The sequence below is a fragment of the Mustela nigripes genome, chromosome 2 (assembly GCF_022355385.1).
Source record: "Mustela nigripes isolate SB6536 chromosome 2, MUSNIG.SB6536, whole genome shotgun sequence".
In the NCBI taxonomy this organism is placed as follows: Eukaryota; Metazoa; Chordata; class Mammalia; order Carnivora; family Mustelidae; genus Mustela; species Mustela nigripes.
In genome coordinates, this window is record NC_081558.1 from 101,331,380 (window position 1) to 101,352,112 (window position 20,733).

The 20,733-nt window shown below is 38.6% G+C and overlaps 1 protein-coding gene across 1 annotated transcript in view; it reads right to left on the minus strand.

Annotated features, from left to right (window-relative positions):
• Positions 1 to 18,343, minus strand: part of FYTTD1 (forty-two-three domain containing 1) — a 32,503-nt gene extending 14,160 nt beyond the window's left edge. The window contains exons 1-3 of the mRNA XM_059391147.1: positions 18,083 to 18,343; positions 12,422 to 12,550; positions 1,749 to 1,897 (exon numbers count right to left, since the gene is read on the minus strand). Coding sequence (XP_059247130.1) covers positions 1,749 to 1,897; positions 12,422 to 12,550; positions 18,083 to 18,188 — 384 coding nt within the window. The 5' untranslated portion in view covers positions 18,189 to 18,343. The remainder of the gene's footprint in view (positions 1 to 1,748; positions 1,898 to 12,421; positions 12,551 to 18,082) is intronic.
• Positions 18,344 to 20,733: the final 2,390 nt, after the last annotated feature.

Consider the following 20,733-nt stretch of genomic DNA (forward strand, 5'->3'; position numbering starts at 1 on the left):
ATGGTAACTTGTTTAAAGAATAGAAAAAGATACTAAGTTATTTATATGGAAAAAGGTTTCTAATTTGCTAGAAAATAATCTGCTTCACAAGTACTGTATTTTATCCTAATCAGACTATTAATCTTATTCAGGCTGAGGAAAGGGTTTTAAGAAACAGCACTTTTCAAACTTTACCTTTGCCAAAATCATTCAACTATGAATAAATAGATCTTACTATTCAGTACATTCTTACATTCTATAATTAACATTTTCAATTTTCACTATTTTCTAACAACTCAAAAGACCACATGTAGTAATTTAATATTTTTACTGGGTAAAAGTAATTAGATAGCAGTTAAACCCAACCTCCCTTCCAGTATCCATATCTCATTAACGTTTTCCTATTTTTAACAAATTAGTAAACTGTGTGATAAAAGTTTTAGAGGCAAAAACGATTGCTGGTGGTGGCAGAACTGAAAAGTTATGGAATCTAAGACAGTTGTGGTTCTTAACCAGAATATGCACATTAAAAATAATATAAAGAATGAGGTCCTGAATTTTTTTTACAAGTATGTATTACACCTGCATGATCAGAGAAACCAAAAAAATTAAAAAACAGAAGAGCAGAACATGGACATCCTTGGTGGCTTGGACTTACTAAACTTAAGAATTGAAGAAAAAATACTTGTGAAACTATCTGAAGGAATGCTTCAGCCAATTCAAAAATTACTCATTGAGAAGTAAATAAACCTTCACTTAAAATTTGAAAAGTAAGGGCACCTGGGTGACTCAGTGGGTTAAAGCCTCTGCCTTCAGTTCAGATCATGATCCCAGGGCCTGGGATCGAGCCCCGCATCGGGCTCTCTGCTCAGTGGGGAGCCTGCTCTTCTCTCTCTCTCTCTCTCTCTCTCTCTCTGCCTGCCTCTCTGCCTACTTGTGTTCTCTGTCAAATAAATAAATAAAATCTTAAAAAAAAATTTGAAAATTAGTTAACTTACAATGGGTAAACCATTGGAATCTAATTAAAAATTGATATCTATCCCAAAGAAATAAAAACCTATGACCATACAGACTTACTTACATTCACAGCCACATTATTCACAATACCCCAAACTGGAAATAACCAAAATGTCCAGCAACTAGTGAATGAATAAACAAAATATGATATCCATAAAACAGAGTATTATACAGTAATACAAAAAGGAAAACATCATAACTAAATGCCAGATCACATATTGTCATATGATTCCCTTTATATGAAATGTGCAGAAAAGACAAATTTATAGAAAACCTACAGAACGTACATTAATGGTTGCCTGAGGCAAATGATGAGGTATGACTACAAATGGACATGAGATTTCTTTTTAGAGTGACAGAACTGTTGTAAGGTTAGATAGTTGTGATAATTGTAGAACTCTGTAAATTTTCTAAAATTCACCGAATTATACACTTAAAAAGATGCATTTTATAGTATAAAATTATACCTCAATAACCTGTTAAAAACTGTACATACACAAACACACACAGGCAAAGGAAATCAGAAACCTATAAAAAATTTCACATTGATTTTATGTAAGAACATGGAAATTTAGGTATTCTTCATGAATGATAATGATTTAATTTTTTACATAAGATCCAAAGCACTTCATTAAAAAAATCAAAATATTCAAATGAAATACTCTCTCAAGGAAACATTGTACTCATTCACAGAAATATTAATACAACTAAAGGGAAGGGGTACCTGATGCAGGATTAAGCCATCATCCTACCTTATCACTTAGAGGTGGTCGATTCATAGGACTAATTCCTTTTCGAATTCCAGTTGCTTTCCTAGCTGCAAGGCCAGTGATAACTCCATAAGGACGTCTCTTTCCAGGCATTACTCTTCCTCTACGGCTCAGACTATTCTTGCCAAAACCTGTAGGTTTGGAAAAAAAAAAAATCAATCTAAGAATGCAATTGAAGGGCACACAGGTCATAGGGTATTCTATTTCTTAAGCAGAGTGGAGGTACGAGGGTTTTATTTTTCATTTATTATTTATATTTCTTATATCACTATTATATGATATTATTGCATTATTTACAAGTACTTCTTTTGAAATTACATATTTCATTTTTAAAGAGGTAATAAACTGCACCAGCAAGGGTTCTGTTGGTGTAATGGACGGCAAAGGACTATAAGATTCTCCTGTCTCCCTGGTAGCTACCCTCTCTCTTGCGTTATTTTCTCATTGAACAACTTTCCCTGTGCAATGTGGTGTCCACACTTACCAAATACTTGAAATATGACTAGTCTGAATTAAGATGTAATAAAAAGGTACAGTATTTCACTAATAACTTTGTATTTATTATATGCTACAAAGATATTTTGGATACACAGCATTAAATAAAATATATTATTCATATGTGGCTCACATTTTACTTCTATTGAAGGACACTGAACTTGAGTGGGTCACTATCTCATATCCCATTTACTATGTTGCAATCTGGCTTATTTTCATTTCTACTGTATTTAAACTACTTTTGCTAAAGACCCTATTGAGTTCCAATGAATATAACTTAATCTCTGTGCCACGCCACACAACTTGACTTTGTCTTTCCACTGTATATTTTATTTATTTTAATATATTATTTAAAGATTTTACTTATTTATTTGAGAGAGAGAGAGAGACAGCCAGAGAGAGAACAGGGGAGAGAGGGAGAAACAGACTCCCCACTGAGCAGGGAGCCTGAAGAGTGGTTCTATCCTAGGGTCCTGGAACATGACCTGAGCCAAAAAGGCAGCTGCTTAACTGAATGAGCCACCCAGGTGCCCCTAAGTATTTTCTAATTACGAAAAAACGAACATGTTCATTGCAGAAATCTTTTTTTTTTTTTTTAAAGATTTTATTTATTTTATTTGACAGACAGAGATCACAAGTAAGCAGAGAGGCAGGCAGAGAGAGAGAGAGAGAGAGAGAGGAGGAAGCAGGCTCCCCGCTGAGCAGAGAGCCCGATGCGGGACTCGATCCCAGGACCCTGAGATCATGACCTGAGCCGAAGGCAGTGGCTTTATCCACTGAGCCACCCAGGTGCCCCCATTGCAGAAATCTTAATATAAAGTACAAATGAAAATAAAAGTCACCCATTATCCCACCATCTTGGGACAACCACTAACATTCCAGCTCTTGCTAGTCTTTTCTTTTACTCCTACACATTTAAAAAATTAATGTTTTCAGTTTCAACTATTTTTTAAGCAACTCAAAAGACTATCACGGAGCTAATTCACAATTTTGTAGTACCGTCTAGAAGGTACTACATCGATCTTCCTGGCAACAATACTTCATAGTCTATGTATTATTTTGTAGTGTGCATTAACACTGCATTGTAAATATTATCCCATGTTTTTAATATTCTTTCATTGTATTATTTTTTTAAGCAGGCTCCAAGCCCAATGAGGAGCTTGAACTCACGACCCTGAGATCAAGAGTCACATGCTCTACAAACTAAGCCAGCCAACAGGCTCCCCTCATTGTATTATTTTTTAATGTGCCTTACTTGATCTAAAAACCTCACAATGACCACTTCAATTACTTCTAATATTAAATTATTATAAATAACATTTTTGGGGGGAGGTGAAGATGCAACAGACTTTTATTTAACTCATTAATAAAAGCATAGCAGGGAAACGAATCCAGTTCCAAAGGATTTTATATTCAGTGGCAGAATTTAAATAAGATAGCTATAAGAAGACACAAAACCGGTAAATGTCTTACGGGGGTGGAGGGAGCATGATTTTCAGGATTATTTTTTCTACTGGACAATTTCAAAAACCCTACTTTATCAATTATATATAAATTTACCTCTGACTTTACAGAGTTGCAAAGTATCAATAATATGCACTAAGAACATTGTTACAAGGACATGTTTATTTTTAAAATTTTTTTAATTTTTAAATTTTTTAAAAAAGATTTTATATATTTATTTAACAGAGATCACAAGTAGGCAGAGAGGCAGGCAGAGAGAGAGGAAGGGAAGCAGGCTCCCTGCTGAGCGGAGAGCCCGATGTGGGGCTCGATCCCAGGACCCTGGGATCATGACCTGAGCCGAAGGCAGAGGCTTTAACTCACTGAGCCACCCAGGTGCCCCGAGAAGGACATACATTTAATCAATACTATATAGCAAGTCAAATTTACATCTCTTTAGATTTCCAGAGGTAATATTTTCATACACATCCGATCATTTCTTCAAGATATAAATTTCTAGAAGTTGAAATGCTATATCAAATAGTAAAACAAATTAAGGAATTTGGTTCATGTAGTAAAAAATCTTCTTTAGAATGACTATATTTATTCATATTACCAGGAACATAAGGGTGCCAACTTTTTCCACATCATTGACAATGCTGAATGTTCTTTTTAATCTTTCTCACTTAGTATTTGAAAAAAAAAAAAAATCTTGTCTTCTTTGGTAGTTCACTATTGAGAATGAACATTTTCCATGTGTTTTTGGCTACTGCTATTCTACCATCCATGAACTGTCATGTCATAAGCAGGTTTCCTGGGGTCAAGTTTTAATATCCTTTGATAGTTTTTTTTTAAAGATTTTATTTATTTATTTGAGGGAGAGACAGAACAACCAGTGGGAGCAGACAGAGGAAGAGGGAGAAGCAGGTTCCCCACTGAGCAAGGAATCCAATGCATGACTCAGTCCCAAGGACCTGGGATCATGACCTGAGCGAAGGCAGACACCCAAGCAACTGAGCCACCCAGATGCCCCAATATCTTTTGATACTTGGAAAGAATTTTATTAAATTTATAATTAATATCTTTACAATATTCATGAACAAAGTATGTCTTGCCACTTTATTCAAGTCTTCTCATCACTAAACTCAGTAAAGCTTTAAACTTTTCCTCACGTAAGTCTTGTGTCTTTCTTGAGTTTATTACTATGTACTTTATGTATTTTGTTGTCAATCACAAAAAGACCCCTTTTCTAACAATAATTTTCATATTGTCATTCCTGGGATACCAAGAGATATTAAGTTTTTAATTAATATCTTTTAATCAGCCATCCCACTGAACTTATTATTTTTTTTAAGATTTTATTTATTTGACAGAGAGAGAGACAGCAAGAGACGGAACACAAGCAGGGGAGTGGGAGAGGGAGAAGGAGGCTTCCCACAGAGCAGGAAGCCGGATGCAGGGCTTGATCCCAGGACCCTAGGATCATGACCTGAGCTAAAGGCAGGTACTCAATGACTGAGCCACCCAGGAGCCCCGCACTGAACTTATTTTTAGTTCTATGGTCTTTCAAATTATTTTCTTGGGGGAAAAGTGAATTATTTTCTTGGGATTACTGAGCAACAACTGTTATCACCTACAAATGATAGTCTTTTTTCTAATTGCACCCCAAATTCTTCTATTTCTTAATGCAATGGCCAGAAGTTCCAGAGAACCATACTAAGTAACAATTGTGGTATTGGGCACTTTTATTTTTATTTTTTTCTTAAGATTTTATCTATTTATTTGACAGAGAGAGAACACAAGCAGAGAAAGCTGCAGGCAGAAGAAAACAGAGAAGCAGACTCCCCACTCAGCAAGCAGGCCAATGAAGGACTCAATCCCAGGACCCCAGGATTATGACCTGAACTAAAGGCTTAACCAACTGAGCAACCCAGATGCCCTGTGCACTTCTATTTTGGAATTCTAATTTTGGGAGGGAATGTCTTTAGAATGGTATCCTGTATAGTACGACACACCTGCAATATGTAACAGGTCTTCTAAGGGAGAAGTTTCACAGCCAAATGGAAAAACAACAACAACAACTGGCTTTCTTTACTATAGGATTTCTTAGGACTAATGTGTGTGTTCCATCTCTAAGTTGGGGATAATAGGATATGTATTCCCAAACTTAACCTAACTCCAGAATGCTTTTGTGTAGTGTGCGTATTTTGAGAACGGAGTTCAACAAGACAGGAAAACTTGTTTTAATGGCTGAACCATTTACCAATTTACTGCCCTTCAGCTCCCAATTCACTCTTTACTGCCCTGCTTCTATTATAGGAACATTTCTCTTATCAGCGGGCACAATGTTAAGTTTTCTAAATAGAGGGCACTGGAGAGACTCTAGAGAAAGGATTTTTTTCTTTCAGTTTCCAGTGCACCCCTCAAAGACTTATTCTAGGGCACAGAACACCTAGTGGCAGTTATTATTCCTCCCCTGTAAGTGAGACTGGTGAGGCACAAGAAGCACTAAAGGCACAAAATCTAAGTGTGAATTACACCTTAAATGCTGGGCCCTAGGCATCTGTCTGGATCTAGTCCTAGCCATCACTAGTTCTGGCCCTACTCATCCTTCATTGAATTTAAGTTGCATCACCTCCACAGGTGGCTTCCTAGTGAGTTCCACCAGAACAGCAACTTGGTGTGACAGAGTTCTTCCAGATTTGTTCCCTTGTTGGGTACTCTGCCTCAGTCCTAAAGTACGGATTACTTTTATAACCAGAGGAAAAGCAATAAAGACACAACTTTTTAAACTGTAAAATCAAATTACTGGGTTTTTTAAAAGTTTTATTTATTTAAGTAATCTCTACACCCAATGTGGGGCTCGAACTCATGACCCTGAGATCAAGCGTCACAGACTCTTCTGACTGAGCCAGCCAGGTGCCCTTTGAAACCAAATTATTGTTATTCTATGTGTGATTTCCTTCTAGAATTGAAACCAAATAAAGATTAAGCATGTTGAGGGAACCTGTATACTTAAATTAAATCTACAACTACTGTTATTTTTATTTGTATTAAATATGAAACAGATACCATTAACTCTGTTAACACACTGTGCTATTTTTTTTTTTAAGATTTTATTTATTTATTTGACAGACAGAGATCACAAGCAGGCAGAGAGGCAGGCAGGGAGAGAGAGAGGGGGAAGTAGGCTTTCCGCCAAGCAGGGAGCCCAACAAGGGGCTCGATCCCAGGACTCTGGGATCATGACCTGAGCCCAAGGCAGAGGCTTTAACCCACTGAGTCACCCAGATGCCCCTATGCTGAGTACTTTAAACAAGAACTTGATGGGCTGATGACAACATTTTAGGAGATGCAAAGTGAGGTGAAGCACAGTAACTACCCACATGTCACAGTTACAAAATGGCACAGCCATCAATCTGGGTGCAAGTTAGTGTGGCTCCAAAACCTGAACACTATCCAAACTGTAATATAAAAACTAAAGAATAAAAGGTAAAAAATATAAGCTAGGATACATTTCCAAAGAGAAAAAAACAATTATTACAGAAAACGTGGGCTCTCAGCTAGGCATTATAAAACAGCAAAATTTGATTAGGAACACAAACATAAACTTACAAGTACAAAGACATGGTTAACCACAACATAATGAGATACAGTCTAGGGAAAAGAATAAGAAATAAATGAATGTTGTGTCCTCGAATCAGAGGGCTTCATGTGGGGATAAAGAATGTATGTGACAAGGAATGAGGGGTCAAAGAATTCATGATCAAGTTACATCAGTCTTGAAGCAATATCTTTGAATCAAAGAGGGAGAAAGAAAATAAAAAATAAAAAAAAAAGAATTAATAATCTTCCTTATTTTTTTTCAAATATGTACTATAATAATTACTTCTGGTTTTATTTTTATTTTTTTTTTTTAAAGATTTTATTTATTTATTTGACAGAGAGAAATCACAAGTAGATGGAGAGGCAGGCAGAGAGAGAGAGAGAGAGGGAAGCAGGCTCCCCGCTGAGCAGAGAGCCCGACGCGGGCCTCGATCCCAGGACCCTGAGATCATGACCTGAGCTGAAGGCAGCGGCTTAACCCACTGAGCCACCCAGGCACCCTTACTTCTGGTTTTAAATGATATTTTTAAATAATAAACTTCTGTTTTAAGCTCTCAAAAAAAAAAAAAAAAAGAGGGAGAAAGAAGGCAATGAGACCATTTCAGATGCTACTATAGTACTCAAATGTGACATGATAAAAAATGCAGAGTGGAACAAAGAAATCTGAAACTATTTCAAAAGAATGAATGAATTAGCAAAGAGAAAGATGAAAGTAAGAAGGAATCCATTATTATACCAAAGCTTTCAGTTTAGATGAGAAAGACTCATGAGAAAAGTCTCACAAAGAATGAAACTGATTAAAAGGAGAAAGTAAGAGATAGAATTCTATTCCTGACTGCCTTCTATTTCTGACTGCTGTAGTCACTGTTACCATACTCATTATCCTTTCCACTTTTATTTCTATGAGTGGCTTCTCTACCTTCTAGCAAGTTTAGATCATCCATTTCCCCTTCCTCCCTTTATACCTTTAAACAAACTTCACCAGCTGTACCTCAATTTTAGCAATGGTTCTATTTTTCACCCTTTCAGTGTCACATTTCATAAAGACAGACCTATACATACTGTCCAATTCTCTCCCCTCTCCCCACTTACCTCCTGTGTCTTATATTCTAAAAAGCATCATAGGGTACTAAACACATCATCTAATATAGTAAGTCCTTTCTTAGTTTTTTTTAAGTAAGCTCTATGCCCAACATGGGGCTTGCACTCACAACACCAAGATAAAGAGTAGCATGCTCTATGAACTCAGCCAGCCAGAAGCCCCACCTGTTCTTAGTTTTCATCCATTCCAGCCCCTCTAGAAAGTTCTCTCAGAGCATCTTCATTCTTATTACTTCAACTACTACCACTATGAAGACCCTTTCTTTCACATTTTTCAGCTATACTAGGGCAGCAGTTTAACCCTAGCCATGTATCAGAACCATGTATGGAGCTTTAAAAAAAATCCCTAGGGACGCCTGGGTGATTCAATTGGTTGGACAACTGCCTTCGGCTCAGGTCATGATCCTGGAGTCCCGGGATCGAGTCCCCCATCGGGCTCCAAGCTCCATGGGGAGTCTGCTTCTCTCTCTGACCTTCTCCTCGCTCATGCTCTCTCACTGTCTCTCTCTCAAATAAACAAATAAAATCTTTTATAAATAAATAAATAAATAAAATCCCTAGGCCCAACTTCTGCAGATTCTGCTTCAGTAAAAACAGAGTGTAGCCAGAACATCAGTCTAGTTTATAAAGCTCCACAGGTGTGACAATGAAAAACTAGAGACAGGTATTTTCATTTTACGTTTTAATCCTTACCCCAATCCCTTCGTGAATTTCTCTCATATACTTATCAACTTGCCTCAGTAGTTTATGGAGTCTGATCACGTACACAAAGATTTGAGGGGTTTTGGGGAAATGTCAAATCACAAAGTGAATGCAATATTACTGGCTCCTTTCCAAAGCAACATACAAATATTCCCCAATCTCTTCTACCTCTAAAAGAAACCCCATCCTCAAACTTTTTGGTCTCAAGACCTCTTTTTTTTTTTTTTTTTTTTTTTTTTTTAAAGATTTTATGTGTTTATTTGAGAGAGAAAGAGAAAGACAGTGCACAAGTAGGGGGAAGGGCAGAAAGAGAGGGAGAAGCAGACTCCCCACTGAGCAAGGAACCTGATGTGGGGCTGGATCCCAGGACCCTGAGATTATGACCTGAGCCAAAGGCAGCCGCTCAACTGACTGAGCCAACCAGGCACCCTCAGAACTCCTTTATACTCTTAGTTATTGAGAACTCCAGAATTTTTATTTCTGTGGGTTTATATTTATTGATATTATCATACTAGAAATGAAAACTAAAACATTTAACTATTTATTTCATTAAAGCAATAATAAACCCAATACAGGGCAAATAACATATTTTTAAAGAAAAAGAACAATTACTTTCCAAAAAAAAAACCAGCACTGTTCTGTACTTTTGCAAATCTCTTTGGTGTCTACACAGCTAGATTCTCATATATGCCGCATTCAATTTAATTATCACACGTCATGTAGACTCTGGAAAACATTTGTGAGAGAATAACAGTGAAAACCCAATTAATGTCTTAGTACTATTATAAAAATAGTTTGACCTTGTGAATCCCTTGAGTGTTGGGGACTCCCCAGGATCCCTGGACAACACTTTGAGAACTAAAACTGTATACTATTCTACCACCGAAGAATATTCAGGTTTATACAAATATTTAAGTAAGTAACTAAATTACATTTTGGGCCAAGAGTTTTAAGATTTTATTCACTTCTTTGTTCAGCCATCAAAAATAATTTACTCAAAGGGGCACCTGGCTGGCTCAATCAGTAGAACATGGGACTCTTGATCTCGGGGTTGTAAGTTCAAGCCTCAAAGTTGGGTGCAGAGATTACTTAAAAAAAAAAAAAACTTGATAAATAAATAAATTAATAAAAATAATTTATTGAGAGTCTGCTAAAGGCTATCTATCTTATGTATTATTTTACCTCAAGCTAACATGCTCATTGACATTACAATGTGGAAATCTGAACTTTCAACCAATCAGAGTTTGAGACAATCTTCCATCTCTCTGCACATTCAGTGACAGAAGCAGGTGTTCTGCCACATGTAACTGGAGAACAAACAAGCACAAGTTCAATCTTATAAGATCCTAAGCTGCCCCTAGGTATCATTTATCATAACCCCCATAAAAGGAAAGCTTTTCTGATCCTTCATGGACCAGATCCTATTTCACCTTATCCATAATCACCACTGATTTTCTTAGTAAAAATTCTATCTGAAGTCCTATAATACTGTTGGAATTTCTCTCATGACATTTCTCAACTCCATGTTTTTTGTCCTATCTCTGTTACTAGAAATTCCTTGAAGTAAAGAATCACAACTCTAAGTACCCAAAGAACCTGGTCAGTTCAGGGTATTTATCATGTATTTAACATGTGGCTAATGTAAACAAATATATTTCTGGCTTCTGTGAACTCTGAAATTATTTTAAAGCAAATCATGTATAAAATATGGTATTCTGAGTAAGTTTTAAGAATCTTTAAATATAAATCACTGGGATTAAACATTCATTTGCTATAGCTAAGTATCTTTCCAAAATTTACTTGTTCATGTTGAGCTGTTCAAGAAATTACTAGAGAAGGGGCGCCTGGGGGGACTCCGTCACTTGAGCATCCAATTCTTGATTTCAGCTCAGGTCATGATCTCATGTGACATGGGGTTTAGCCTTGGGTGGAGTTCCTTGTTGGGCTGTGCACCTGGCTCTGTGCTCAGCAGGGAGTCTGCCTGGGATTCTCTCCCTCTGCCCCTCCTATCACTCACGTGCACACATGCATGCACAGAACATGTATGCTCTCTCTCAAATGAATAAATCTTTTTTTTTTTAAAGATTTTATTTATTTATTTGACAGAGATCACAAGGAGGCAGAGAGGCAGGCAGGGAGAGAGGAAGAAGCAGGCTCCCCACTGAGCAGAGAGCCCAATGTGGGGCTTGATCCCAGGACCCTGGGATCATGACCTGAGCAGAGGCTTTAACCCACTGAGCCACCCAGGTGCCCCGTCTTTTTTTTTTTTTTTTTTTTTTAAAGAAAGACATTAGAGAACAATAAAATTTTGTGTAGGGTCTAACCTCAGTTACAGACATATTTTGAGGGTATGATGGCATATTAACTATTAGATAATAGAACTAGTTATAATCATCCTCAGCCCACAGATAATTGTTTTTTATGCTTTTTAACATACAGGATAAAAGTCAACTTAGGCTCTAGTTCATCAAACACTTTTTACATGTGTAAAAAAGAGCTAGAGTTTTTTGAGTTAAGGTTTATTCTAAAACACTGATATAACTGCTAAAAAAATTAATGAGTCATTAATAGGGTTCTGTTACCACCTTAAATCCACTTTGGAACAAGATGGCTGTAAATAAGTAAGTCTCCAAACTGCCCAAACTAAGAGTTCCAAGATCATTAGGTCACATCTGAGGCATCCAATTCTGAGTGTTACCTCTGGAATATTTAACAAATCCTAAAGCCTTAGATGATAATAAAAAGAATCTGAAAGTATTTTCGAAGCAGAATTGTCTCCACATACTTAAAAAGTTCTCTTATAAGAAAAGAGAGTTTGCTTCCTGTAACTCTATGTAGAGTTAACAGTTGGGAAAGATTTAATTCAAATTAAGAAAACTTCCTAGTAAATCGAGTTGTCTCCAATAATGGAGTTGTCTTATGAAGTAGTATGCTCATTCACTAGATATATGTATGCTGGAGTTATGTAATTACCCACCAGATAGACTGTTAAAGAAATACCTAACAGGGAAGGAGATAAAACTTCATGCTATGTAAAATCCTTTGTAATCTGTAGCCCTAAATATAATTTATACTATTTATATACTGAGTGTACCTTAAAAATATTTTTAAGAAACAGGACTATCACCTACTTAAAGCAACTTAAAATGTTTACCAGATTTCAAGATTAAACAAAAACCTGAGAGTAGAAAAAATGCAAATCACAGAGGGTACTAACATATTTCCTCCATGTTTTAAGTATGTCCTAAAAATAGCATTCTGTGACCCAAAGGAATAGCTCCTTATTAAAGCTTACTTGTAAAACTTACCAGAATTCTGTTGGAGTCCCCATCGTACTCTCATCCTGAATTGCCGGGCACTACTTTGTTGGAGTTTTCTATTTAGTCTCGGAAAATTCTGCTTCTTTCCTTCCTTTCGATTCAATTTGATGATATCATCTGTGATATAGGAAATGTGATGATTATTTTCATTTTAACCTAATGACTCAATTACTCAGTCTCATTTTCTTGTTAATAGTCCTATGTCCCTAACTTCTTTGCTACTTTGAAAGCACTTTTATAAGAAAAAAATAAGATAAAAACTCAAATCAGCCAAAATACTTGCAGTACCAAAGAAGTTTTATAGGAAAAGTTCAATTTAGTAACCCAAAGCAGGTCTACCAATTAATGAAGATTTCTGTTATCCACAGTATATATTTTTTTAATTTTATTTATTTATTTGACAGACAGAGATCACGAGTAGACAGAGAGGCAGCACAGAGAGAGGAGGAAGCAGGTTCCCTGCCCCACCCAGGATCCTGGGATCATGACCTAAGCCGGAGGCAGAGGCTTTTACCCACTGGGCCACCCAGGCGCCCCTATCCGCAGCATTTCTTTATCTAATGCACATAAATAAGCAAAAGCCTATTTACAAAAATTACTCATATTTACTTTCCATAATCACAGAAGTGTTTAGTTTTTAAAGACCACCTTCCAATAAAACCACAGGCAGTAAAAAATAAATAAATAAATCATTCAATTAAGAGTACACTTCTGAAGAAGTCCACCTCAATTCAGCAAATATGTATTGAGCATACCTGTGTGCAATGAATGTATGTGACAGGCTGTGCTACAGTGAAAACAAACAAAAGTAAAATATGGTCCCTATCTTCAGTTAAGTTTAAAATTATTGATGGAAACAGACAAGTAAATAGCTAATATGAAATAAAATAAGTACATAATAAAGGTATAATACAAAAAAAAATCCACTCCTCTAGCAAAATAATTCAGGGTTACCTTACTTTGCTTTCTACCTGATCTTTCAAATCCTTATTGTTTTCAAAAACACTTTTAAACTCTCCCAAAGTAATTTACAAACATCACATTGCTCTAATACCACAGCACAACAATATTAAGATCAGGAAACTAAATGTACTTCAGATTTCTATTTACAAATTTAAAAGATTTCTAGAAGCCAAAAATACTCACTTAAGAAATATCAAATACTCTGTCCACAGTCCCAACTCCAATATTAATTTTGATGACTGATAAAGAAAATAAGCCTGGTCAACAACTTAATAAAATTTCACAAAACTAATTAACCTCAATTATTTTTTCCAAACTGCTCTAAACACAAGAACCTAACAATTATATTAATATAATTAGTCTTTTCTGAAGTAAAAGAAGTAATTACATATTACAGGACCCCTTTCTTATATATTACACTACCTAACCCATAAGTAATCTTTAAGACTCTTAACACAGATATTCATTAGAATAACTGAAATCTCCCCAAAGTACTTTGTTATCTTCTTGAGGTCAGCCCTTCCCCTAAAATAAATTTGTCCAAGTAAAAGACACTCAAAAAGATTTGTTTTAAAAGGGTTTTGGGGCCCCTGGGTGGCTCAGTTGGTTAAAGGTCTGCCTTCAGCTCAGGTCATGATCTCAGGGTCCCAGGACCCATCCCCACATGGGGCTTCCTGCTCACCGGGGAATCGGCTTCTCCCTCTCCAAGATCTTGCCCCTCCTCACCCCCCATTTGTATACTCTCCCTCTCTCTCTCTCTAAAATAAAGAAATAAAATCTTTAAAAAAAAAAAAAAGGTTTCATGAAGTCAGATATATGAACGTGTATATAGAAAGGGAATACTTTTAAACACTTCTGAAACACTGCTTTCTTCTAACAAGGTGCTACTTACTCTTTTTTTTTTTTTAAGATTTTTATTTATTTGACAGAGATCACAAGAAAGCAGAGAGACAGGCAGAGAGAGAGGGAAGCAGACTCCCTGCTGAGCAGAGAGTGGTGGGGGGAGGCTCGATCCCAGGACTTGGCATCATGACCCAAGCCGTAGGCAGAGGCTTTTTAACCCACTGAGCCACCCAGGCGCCCCTGTGCTACTTATTCTTCACCAGAAGTCTGAAACCTCAGAGCCATGAAAGTACACCAAAAAAATGAATTTGCTGGGAATCATTTTTTTTTTAAAGATTTTATTTATTTATTTGACAGAAAGAGATCACAAGCAGGCAGAGAGGCAGGCAGAGAGAGAGGAAGGGAAGCAGGCCCCCTGCTGAGCAGAGCGCCTGATGCGGGACTCAACCCCAGAACCCTGAGATCATGACCCGAGCCGAAGGTAGTGGCTTAACCCACTGAGCCACCCAGGCGCCCTGCTGGGAATCATTTTTTTTAATTTAAAAAAAAGGGGGGGGGCAGGGGCACCCGGGTGGCTCAGTGTTAAGCCTCTATCTTTGGCTCAGGTCATGATCTCAGGGTCCTGAGATCAAGCCCTGCATCAGGCTCTCTGCTCAGTAGGGAACCTGCTTCCCCCCCTCTCTGCTTGTCTCTGCCCACTTGTGGCCTTCGTCTGTCAAATAAATAAATAAAATCTTAAAAAAAAAAGAAAGGCAAAATATAATTTTGACTAATCAGGTTAATTTTAAAACAGCATTTTATAAAGAATAAACATAACAAAACTAAAAGTAACAAAGCATATAAAATATGAAATTGCTTTATTTTTAAATGTTTATTATCTAAATCCTCATGTTAAATGATCAACTGCATTCTTCCAATCTAAAAGAAAAACATGACTTTCTCCTGCTCAGGTAGACAGATTATGTATCAAAAACAAAACAAAACAAACAAAAACCCAAAATAACCATTATGATGAGGTATTTTATGAAAAAGTTTCTTCCATGACATTAGGAGTATACATACATGATAATAAAAACAGTAGTAACTAAGAAGTGTTGCGCTCACAAGTACTCATTTAATTCTCACAATAATTCTATTAAGTATTATAACACCCATTTTCAAATTAAGAAACTGAGCCAATGAGGCCAGCTATTGGTAACCTTGGTAGATATTCTATATGAATATTTGTACAGCCACAATTTAAAACAAACAAAAATCAGATTCTAAACCACTGTAGACACGATAAAGTGGAATATTCACAAAGCATAATAACTGCCTAAAATAGGTATCATCTCATGAATCAACCATGACTGGTTGATTCAGTCAGAAAAGCATGCAACTCTTAATCTCAAGGTCATAAAAATTGAGCCCCAGGTCAGGTGTAGAAAGTACTAAAAAAATAAATAAATAAACTTAAAAAGAAACAGGTACCATTTCTTCATCTCTTTTCTGTAAAATTCTCGTTAAAAAAAAAAGGAACCTGCGTGGCGCCTGGGTGGCTCAGTGGGTTAAAATCTCTGCCTTCGGCTCAGGTCATGATCCCAGGGTCCTGGGATTGAGCCCCGCATCGAGCTCTCTGCTTAGCAGGAAGCCTGCTTCCGCCTCTCTCTCTCTCTGCCTGCCTACTTGTGATCTCTGTCTGTTAAATAAATAAATAAAATCTTTTTTTTTAAAATTAATAAATAAAAATAAAAAATAAAAAAAAGGAACCTGAAAGAATACTATATATTATTGGAAGAAAGAAAAGACACCAATGTCTATTTTAACTATCATAGTGCTTGATTTCTACCTTCAAGGACAATTATTCCTCCATTTTCTTCACTTGAACATCCTAACCACCAAACAAAATACATACAAAAAAACCTAGAAACTTAAGAAATGTATTGGTTTGGGGCGCCTGGGTGGCTCAGTGGGTTAAGAAATGTACTGGTTATGATAATTCATGTTTAAAACTCCCTGCAACATCTATACGGTTTTCTTATTTGTATGATTTGGGGCAAGTTATTTCTCTATGCCTCAGGTTTTATACAACAAGAATAACAGCAAAGGCTTTTATCTAGCATGTTCATGTAAATATAATGCAAACCGAGGAGTTTGGGGGGAGGCAGGTGGGAGGTTGGGTGAGCCTGGTGGTGGGTATTATGGAGGGCCTGTATTGCATGAACACTGGGTGTGGTGTATAAACAATGAATTGTGGAACACTGAAAAGAAATAAACACAAACACACACATACAGTTTACTCTATACCAGGTACTGTTCTAAGCAGATTATACGTGCCTTTTGACTCATTTAATAGGGCAACCTTCTGAGACAGACAAGCACTGTTATCACTTTTTACACATGAAGCGCTGAGAAATACTCTGCCTGTAACCACATGGCTATTAAATGGCAGAGGATTTGAACTGAAGACAGTGTGGTTCTGGATTCCATGCTCTTTATCACTAGGAGCACATAGTTATCTCTAATAACTCACAGAGTTATGACAAAGCTAAACCGAGTTAACACACAAAATGTTTAGGTCAGTGCCTGCAAGATGGTAAGCACCCAATAAATATTCGTTATTAAATTCCTCTTGGTCTTAGCTGAAAAGATTTCTCATTTCTTTAGAGTTCACGATTATCAGTAAGACAAGACTTGAGGCCAAACCTATTATTTCTGATGATTTACTTAATTCATATATTAGATTCTGAAGTGCGGTAATCGCAGCAATCCAAGAGTTCTTGATATTTTACTTAAAACTCCGCAGATAAACCACAGCAAAAAAGAAAAATACCTTCCTTGGAAAAGTTAACACCTCTGTATCCACCTGTCAGGTAATTTTCAAACACTTATCCTAAAAACTAATGCTTACAGAAACAGCAGGCAGAGAACCCCACATGATAACAGTAACTTGAGTCCTGACAAAAAGAAAAATTTAAACCAGCTCATCCAGAGGCTAGTGCCTCACTAGGATTAGATCTGTACGCTTAATTGAATCACCGACCCTCCTACCTTTTACAAAATCCTCCCCAAACCACCCCACTCTTCCTTACAGGGGCTGGACCCCATGCTTCACCCGGTTTCCTATTAATCCATGCCAATCTCTGCTTCAGTTTTTTCTTTTTTCCTAATTAGCTAACTTTGAGGCTTAGGTAAGGAGAGCTCGCCTTTCTAGGTACCTCCTAATAAAACACCATCTGATGAAGCCCTTGCCTTGTGTTTTCTGACAAACGCCCAGGGTGGGCGCCCGAGGTGGCCCCGAGGTCTGACGCCCCGCAGAAATGGCCAGCTCTCGGGGGCGTCTCTGCGCTGCCGGAACCGCGCCAAGCGTCCAGGCCTGGCCGCACAAAATGCCCAACTAAGCCCTCCGCTGAACAGCGACTCTAACCGAACGCAGACCCAGCCGGGCTCTCCAAGGGCTTCTTGGACGAGGATGGCTCGGTCGGACCTCTCCCCTCGATCCCGACAGCGCCAACGAACGAACACGCTTGAGAGGAAAGCCGCCGAGTTTTCCTCACAAAGAGCCCGGGTCGTCCGCGAGTGGTAGCGCCCCTCGACCCTCCAAACCCCGCCGGCCCGCAGCACCGCCCACTCCCACCGCCCCTCCTCAAACACAGCCCCGCCGAGGGGACGCCCGGGTCCCTCTGGCTCAAGCACCGCACCAGGTGGCGCTCCCCGTGTCCCCGCGGGCCCTCACTTGGTTCCGCCCACCCGCAAGGAAAAACTCGACAACTGCGGCCAACCGCCCCTTCCCCCACAAACCGCGGTACTTGGTTCCACCCACACCCTCCCCCCACTCCAACTCGGTCCAACTCGGCTCCTTACCCAAAGACATATCGATTTTGTCAAGATTTTCATTGCTGCGGGCTTTCGGCTGCGGCGGCGGCGGGGTCGCCGTGGCTCCCACTAACCGGGTACCAAACCGGTTCATGGCTGGGGACGTCGCGCTGGAACAGTCAGCGGAGAAGGCCGGAGACCAAGGCCTGCCACCTCCCACTCACGCACGCAGACTAGCTGCACCGAGGGAGCGCGCACGCGTGCTGGCGGAGCCCTAGCTCTCCCACCCGCGGCTGCGGCCGGGGGGGAGTGGCTACAGAGACGAGCGGCCGGCGAGAGCGGCCCCACGCCCGGGCTTGCTCCTAGCGGCTCTTCCCGGACAGGAGGAAACATTGCACACGCGGCTCTGGACGCTTACAATGGCGGCTATTGTAGCTATTCGCCTTTCTGCCCCAACTGGGGGATACTGGACCTTGAGCACCTCGGGATCGCATACCCTATATGAGATTGTGTTCCTCCGACACCTTCCATTCGTCCTGCTTCAGAAAGGCCCCCTAAGCTTTGGTACACGCGAAAATTTCACACCCCACTGCAATGCAGCCTCAGAGGCAGGAGAGACCCCATACAGCTTAGAATGCAGAACTACATCCCAGCTCCCCTCTTCCAGGCAACTCCTCCACCTGCAACATGCGAAGTCTTAACGTCTGGATGCAGAGCAAAGCTGCAGTCACCTAACCAATAAAAGCAAATGCTAACGTCCCCCGCATCTGTACCACTTCTCAACTGACACTCCCAAAATACCTGACACGGCACTAGCTACCTTAATAACACTTCACCTTCCCTTAGGAGAGGGGTAAGTACCTCTGCTTGTTTGGCTGCATTTTTCTCTAATTCATTTGCGTTGGGAATTAATAGGATTCGCTTTTCTTTCTAATCATCCTTGTAGGAAAACTGAATATTTGATGAATTCCTGCATAATAACTTTTTTTTTTCCTATTTACAAAACATGATATTCTCTCTCTTCTTACCTCTTTCTCTTCCCCCAAAGCAATGTGCTTGTATGGAAGCATTTAGGTTATACCACCCTCATAAAAGATTACAACTATCTAAGACATTTGCATCTAAGGAAAAAAAAACAGGGACAGGCATTCCCTCCATTTAGAAATCTCTGCCACCTTCCTCCTGTCCTCTTCCTAAAATTTCTTTTTGCATGGAGATGAACCAATGACCTTAAGCATCCCCAAAACACGGTAGCCTGTACTTAATTATTTTCCCCAAAACCAAATCTATAACCATAGGAGAGTGAATCAGGTCAGGACACACCTATGAAGGGGTGCAAGAAACTTTAATGGTAGAGGAAAGTTTGGATGAAAAATCCCAAGAACAATACTTGGCATGTCAAGGAGAGTAACATATATGCTCTTAGGACAATGTGCATGATTTTATTACTATTCCACCCAACAGCCACCACCCCTCCCCCAACTACTGAAAACCAGGGAAAATGGGTTCTAGAGAGAAAAGTATGAGAGATCTAGGTTTTACTGAGTGGTACCTTTTTCACTCACTTCAGTCATTCACTGTACGAACTTGGGAAGCTGGGTCTCATACTCATCTGCAAAACAAGAAGTAGTTATACTAACTACATGCATTATAGGTAATTATTCTTGGATTTCTTATGGTTCTAAAATCTTCTGTGCATGAAACATTTTTCTTCACACTATCATTCTCTCCCTAGAAATAATTTCTGTAATCTCTGCTAATTTGTGGGAATAATCTACAGGGAAGAATATTAAGTTCTTAATGTTGTGGAAGAAAAGTAATGCATTTAGAATATGGGTGCATTTTGTACTTCAGATAAGACAGATAAGAAAAATCCCAAATGTATAAAATCCCACCCTCCACCAATTCATATAAAGATTCCCTTTTATCCTGATTTTCTCCCCAAAACTGAAGCTCAACTCCAAATCTTCTTAACTTTAAAGGGAACATGCTCCAATATTTCATTAAGCAACCCTAGCTGTTGCATTTCAGATTTTGAGATTTCCCCCACAGGCTGAGGCTCTGAATCTCAGAGCAGTCACCCAGATTCCAAAAGGAAAAATAAGGAAATGAGTAGCATTGTGTAAGGATAGATCGATCACACGCAAAATAGTAGAAACCAAAACAGCAGCCTGAGACATATGCAGCAAAAGTGAAGTGGAAGACAAACTGAGAAATCGGAACTGGGGATTGTCTAAGAAGTTCATCTGCCAGCCACAAGGGCTGGAGGTAAAAGGCCAATCCTGCATTTTCTGGGGCATGAGAGGCAGGTATTCATTTAATTATACACATTGAGCCCCAGACATTGTAATGGGCTCTGGGGATAAAATGTAAGTGAAGATGGATTCAGCCCCTATCTTCATACAGCTTGCAGAGCAAAACAAAAAAATTTTTGAGCACCTACTGGGAATAAGTACAGAACTGTGCCAGACACTGAACATATAGCCATTGTCTGGAGTACATTAACTCAGCAGCTTCATCTAAGTCAGAATAAACACGGAATTCAAGTAACTACCCTTTTTAGAGGCTTGATTTCATATACTACACATAAGGCAACATCTAGGATTGTCAGATAAACTACAAGATTGGCTACATTTGAATTTCAGATAAACAATGAATAAACAGCAAATTTCTTTACTACAGTGTGTTGCATGCAATAT